At 33.6% G+C, this 5,505-nt stretch overlaps 1 protein-coding gene across 1 annotated transcript; it reads right to left on the reverse strand.

Moving 5' to 3' along the window:
- Positions 1-327: 327 nt before the first annotated feature.
- On the reverse strand, positions 328-825 carry HELRODRAFT_166337 (hypothetical protein; the record flags this gene model as incomplete). The annotated part of the gene is made up of 1 exon (XM_009033284.1): positions 328-825. The coding sequence occupies one exon, from the start codon at positions 823-825 to the stop codon at positions 328-330; it is 498 nt and encodes a 165-aa protein (XP_009031532.1).
- Positions 826-5,505: the final 4,680 nt, after the last annotated feature.

The following is a 5,505-nucleotide window of genomic DNA, read 5'->3' on the forward strand; positions in this document are numbered from 1 at the left end:
CAAATTAAATAATGGTAAAATCGTTTGTGATGAAAACATTATCAATATTAACCCATTTCTATATATATGTATAAGTATATATATATATATATATATATATATATATATATATATATATATATATAGGTATATATATATATAAGTGTGTGTGTGTGTTTATACAATATATATGTATTCGTATAAATATTAATATGAAATGTACTCACAATTGTTTATAATTCCAAATTGTCAGTGATAACGTTTACAAAATTTTCATTCAAAAATATTAACAAATAATCTTTCTCTTTGAAAATAAAGTCTTCCTAGCAGTTAGAAAATAATTTCAATTTAATCACATTCGACGCCTTCATCGGTTATTACAGCAGTATCCGTGATATTCGATTTTATCCGTTTCACCCAAATATCGCTAGCCCCGTCGGTATCGACACAACCCTGATTCGGTAGGAATGGTGTTAGAGATGGAGTTTCAGGTGGCGTATCGAGACAGGACGGATCTTGTTTAATGTAGAAATTGTTAAGTGGCGATGGGAGTTTATCGATCGGATAGTCGGCATCGTTGTTGTCGGTATTGACGATGGTTTTCGATGATGTGCTTGCTAGAGCTTTGCCGGTATTGACGATTAGTTGGTTATTGTTGTTGATGTGATTGTCATCGCCATTGTTGTTGTTGTTATTGTTATAATGTAGGGATGTGTTGATAGCAAGAATGTGTTGTCGGTTGTCGGTCGGATTTGGAGTTTCGAATTTGACAATTTTCATACGACGCCGTTCTGTTGAATAATTTATGCGCAACTTCGTCAGAATCATCCCTTCTTGGAAATACATTTGTTAGAGGAATAAAAGAACACTTCAACGGCATACGCTGCACTCATATGTTGCACTCACGCAAACGCACACACACACGCACACACATACACGCAAACACACGAATACTTATACATATATATATACACAAGCACACACGCCCACATACACAATATAGATTCAGATTAAAATGCGGAAACCTAAACAAGTTGTCTTACCTCGCATACAGTTTTACAACCACACATAAACTTGCAAACATACAAACACAGACACATTCACATACATTCGCACACACCAAAAAATATTTTTGTAAATAAACAACTCACACACACACACAAGAGTATGTATGAATATATACAAAAGTGTAAATGCATTTCAGAAACCTGGAAAAAAATTGAAAGGAATTAAAATGCACGTACGATTGCATACAAAATCATACACATATACAAACACACATACATCAATACACATCCACAAATACATACAGAAACACACACACAATCATGTTTACACACACACATCTACAAGTTCAACAGTCCTGGTTAAATCAATAATAAAATCAAAATTAAACACACACACACACACACACACATAGATGCCCACACACACACATAAACGCACACACACACACACACACGCACAGAAATATAAGTTGCAGCATTCATTGAAACCTAATAATCCTCCGTCCCAACTCAACCGCCAGCGAGCCTTGGGTATTAAATTATGTTCAAGTAGCCAATACCATATTTATTCCAACTTCTGTTTATACACACACACACACACACACACACACACACACACACACACACACACACACGCTCACACAGCACACACATACAAAACAAATACGGAAACATACATGCACACAAACATACACACACATACAAATACACACACACAAACAAACACATACAATCATGTATGTATTAATATTTGTGTGATTATAAAGAAATATTTATTTTTTGAACGAGTAGTGAGTATTGTTACAGATTTAAATCTTAAAAATACAAACAAACAAACGAAAATACAAACAAACATACATACAAACAAACAAATAAACATACATACAAACAAACAAACAAACTTACATACAAACATACATACACACAAAGTATCAACAAGTGTACTTTTGTTTTTTTCAGTAACAATTTATTCTTCTGCCCACTAGAAGCCTGATGCAGTTATTTATTTAATGATGCGTTCTGCTGCAACTGTATTGAAGCTGCAGTGATTGCCATGATGACACGACGATGATGATGAAGATGAGGACGATGATGAAGATGACGACGATGATGATGGTGATGACGATGATGATGAAGACGATGATGAAGACGATGACCACGAAGATGATGACAACGATAATTATCAAAATGATTAGAGTGATGACAGCGCTGATGACATCAACTTAATGATGACGAAGATTTATTTATACCACTTCTACTACTACTACTACTACTACTACTACTACTACTACTACTACTACTACTACTACTCATACTATTATTACAACAACAACAACTGCTACTACTACTACTACTACTGATACTACATACGATGACTACTACTACTACTTCAACTATTACTACAACAACAACAACTACTACTACTACTACTACTACTACTACGACGACGACGACGACACTCCTGTTTGTGTTACTGCCCATTTTAAAATAAATAGCTTCTAGAACGTTCAGTGGTGTGCAGTGTCGACAACGATGTTTGTGGCGGCAATATCTATGTAAATATTGATTTGAATATCAAGCTCTTTATTTATACGCGCTTATTTATACGTTTGTGTGTATTTATTCATGTGTGTATATATATGTGTTTCTATCTGTAAATATGTGTGTACGTGTATGTGTGCGTGTGTGTACGAACGTATGTGTGTGTACGTATGTATATGTGATTGTATGTGTGGTAGGAAGTATGAGTATGTTATGAGTATGAATATGTTTGTTTCTGTATGTGTTTTTGTATGTATGTACGCGTGTAGGTCTTAACATTATGATCATTATAATCGTCATTGTCATCATCATCATCATCGTCATTATCATCATCATCATCGGCTCGAAATGTCGTATAATATCCAAATTATCTGAAATGAAAAAGTTGCATTAGAAGCAGCATGGCAGATGATGATAATGATTTCTATAACGATGAATAATGATAATGATGACGGTAGGAAAGACGACGATGATGATGATGATAGCAGTGACAATGAAGACGATGATGAAAGTGATGAAGGTTAGGAGGAAGATGATGATATACGGTGGTGGTGATGATGATGACGAAAATGATGATGCTGGAAAAGATTATAACATGAAAACAGATACGATGATAACCATTAAAAATATAATACAATGACGAAAGAGATTTAACTGATTAAGAAGATGATACAAAGTGGACGAAAGTGTGTAAGATAATGATACAAAATGGACGCAAATGATAAAGAAGATGATAAAAAATGATGGAGATGATGATACAAAATGGATGCAAATGATGAAGAAGATGATACAAAATGATGGAGAAGATGATACAAAATGGATGCAAGTGATGAAGAAGATGATACAAGTTGATAGAGAAGATGATACAAAATGGACGCAGATGATGAAGAAGAGGATACAAAATGATAGAGATGATGATACAAAGTGGATGCAAATGATGAAGATTAGGTTCCAAAATAGACAAAATGGGCAAATGATAATAGCAATGATGAGAAAGTTTAATGACATACTTCAAAAAATGTATTCTCCCTTTTTTTTTCGAATTTGAGAAGAGGAAAAATTTATCTGAAAAGTGAGACGCTGTTAATAATTGCTGCTTCTTTCAGCCAATCATTCAGACGAATTTAATTATTTTTATCTTTTATTTAAATTTTATATCTTAGGTCATTTTATTTATTTATTTATTAATTTATATTATTTATTTTGAATTCTATTAGCTTAATTATTGTTCTCAAATGATATCCTGTGTTGTTTCATACAATGCAATGCAGTGTAATATTTATAGACACACACATATATACATACACACATATAAATACATACAAATACATATACGTACACAAATACACACAAACACACATACACATACAAACATATAAAAACAAATGCGTTTTTTTTGTGAAAAATAATAGAATGAACTAAACAAATGACTCACTTGAAATTTTAATGATTCAAAAATACATATCCACACACCTACACAAACAAATGCAACCACACATACACATAAATACACATACACATTGTCACACACACACACACAAACACACACAATTTATATAAAGATAATTAGTCAAAAATAACAAACGAAATAGCCAAGGGCAAAAATGAAATGAGACGAAAAGCTAAAACCAAGCAAGTGAAGGAATAAAGATATATTTCAGTAGAAAGAAGAGGAAAGTATTGAGAAATGTATGTGGTAGCAGGGGTTGCAGCTACGTGGAATGGACTCTAGAAGGAGAAATAAATTTGTGCTAATAAAAGTTCACCGAACCTTCAATAATTTGTCAAATTTGTTTGAGGTAATGAAACAATAGCGAGTCAGCAAAAAATGTAGAAAAATTTAACAATTATTCACATAAGAATGAAAAAAGTAAAAGAAAAAAAACCAAGTAAATAAACCATTAGCAAGCAAGTTAGCTCAGACGGTAGAAGTGCCATGTCTCGTGTTGTTTCTGCGCAATGACCTGGTTCAAAAAGCTGTCTGCCCGAAACTCAAAGATTTATCAAACGCTTGAGGTTCCGACACGGTGCATGCGTGGATGTGCGCGGGCATACAAAATAAGCACGTAGGTCGTGTGGTGTCGTGTGGTGTGTTGTCGTGTGGTGTCGTGTGATGTCGTGTGGTGCCGTGTGGTGTGGTGTCGTGTGGATATTGCGGTCGTTGTGGCAAAAAGTTTAGCTGTGAATAAGTAAGGAACAACGTGTTAGTAGATTTTACTTTTAATAATAAAGCACACGAATTATGTATCGAATGAAATGACGGGAAAAAGCTATGATGAATGAACTCGCATCACAAAAACATCCACACACGCACACACACTTACACAAACAGAGAAAAAGAAAGAGAAAGAAAGAAAGACAGAGAAAGAAAGAAAAAGAGAGAAAAAAAGAAAGTGTAAAAGCCAGTGATGTTGATGACGAAATTGCATTCCAGAGATTGTGAGGACAGCAGAGGAACTGTCTGAAATAATCATTATATGACTAGTCATGTTTGTTGGAGAGAGTGTATTTTGTATGTATGTATGTGTATGTGTATCTGTGTATGTATGTGTGTATGTGTGTGTGTGTTATGAGAAAAAGGATGAGTTTACTTACTGTGTAAATTTGTATTCTCGTACGTCTCGTTTTGTATAATTCTCTATTTCTCTCTCTTTTCTCTCTTTTTTTTGTTTCTCTATCTCTCTCTTTCTCTTTCTGTTTTTTGTTTTTACTTTTATGTTATTTGTTCAGTTGTTTATTAATACTTTTAACCTTACTAAACATTCTGACACACATTTTTTTGTTGGTTTTCAGCCCATGTATATTTCGTGGAATAGAATTAATTCATAATTGTAGGTGCTTGGTGCTCCAGCCTGATGAATTTTTATGGCAGATATATGCAAAGTAGAATTTTATAGCGTTGGAGATATTAACGCTAGTGTTCATCATTATCGTAATCATCTTCATCGTCATCGTCATTTTTTAATCATCATCATCA

Source organism: Helobdella robusta, assembly GCF_000326865.2.
Source record: "Helobdella robusta unplaced genomic scaffold HELROscaffold_9, whole genome shotgun sequence".
Taxonomy (NCBI): Eukaryota; Metazoa; Annelida; class Clitellata; order Rhynchobdellida; family Glossiphoniidae; genus Helobdella; species Helobdella robusta.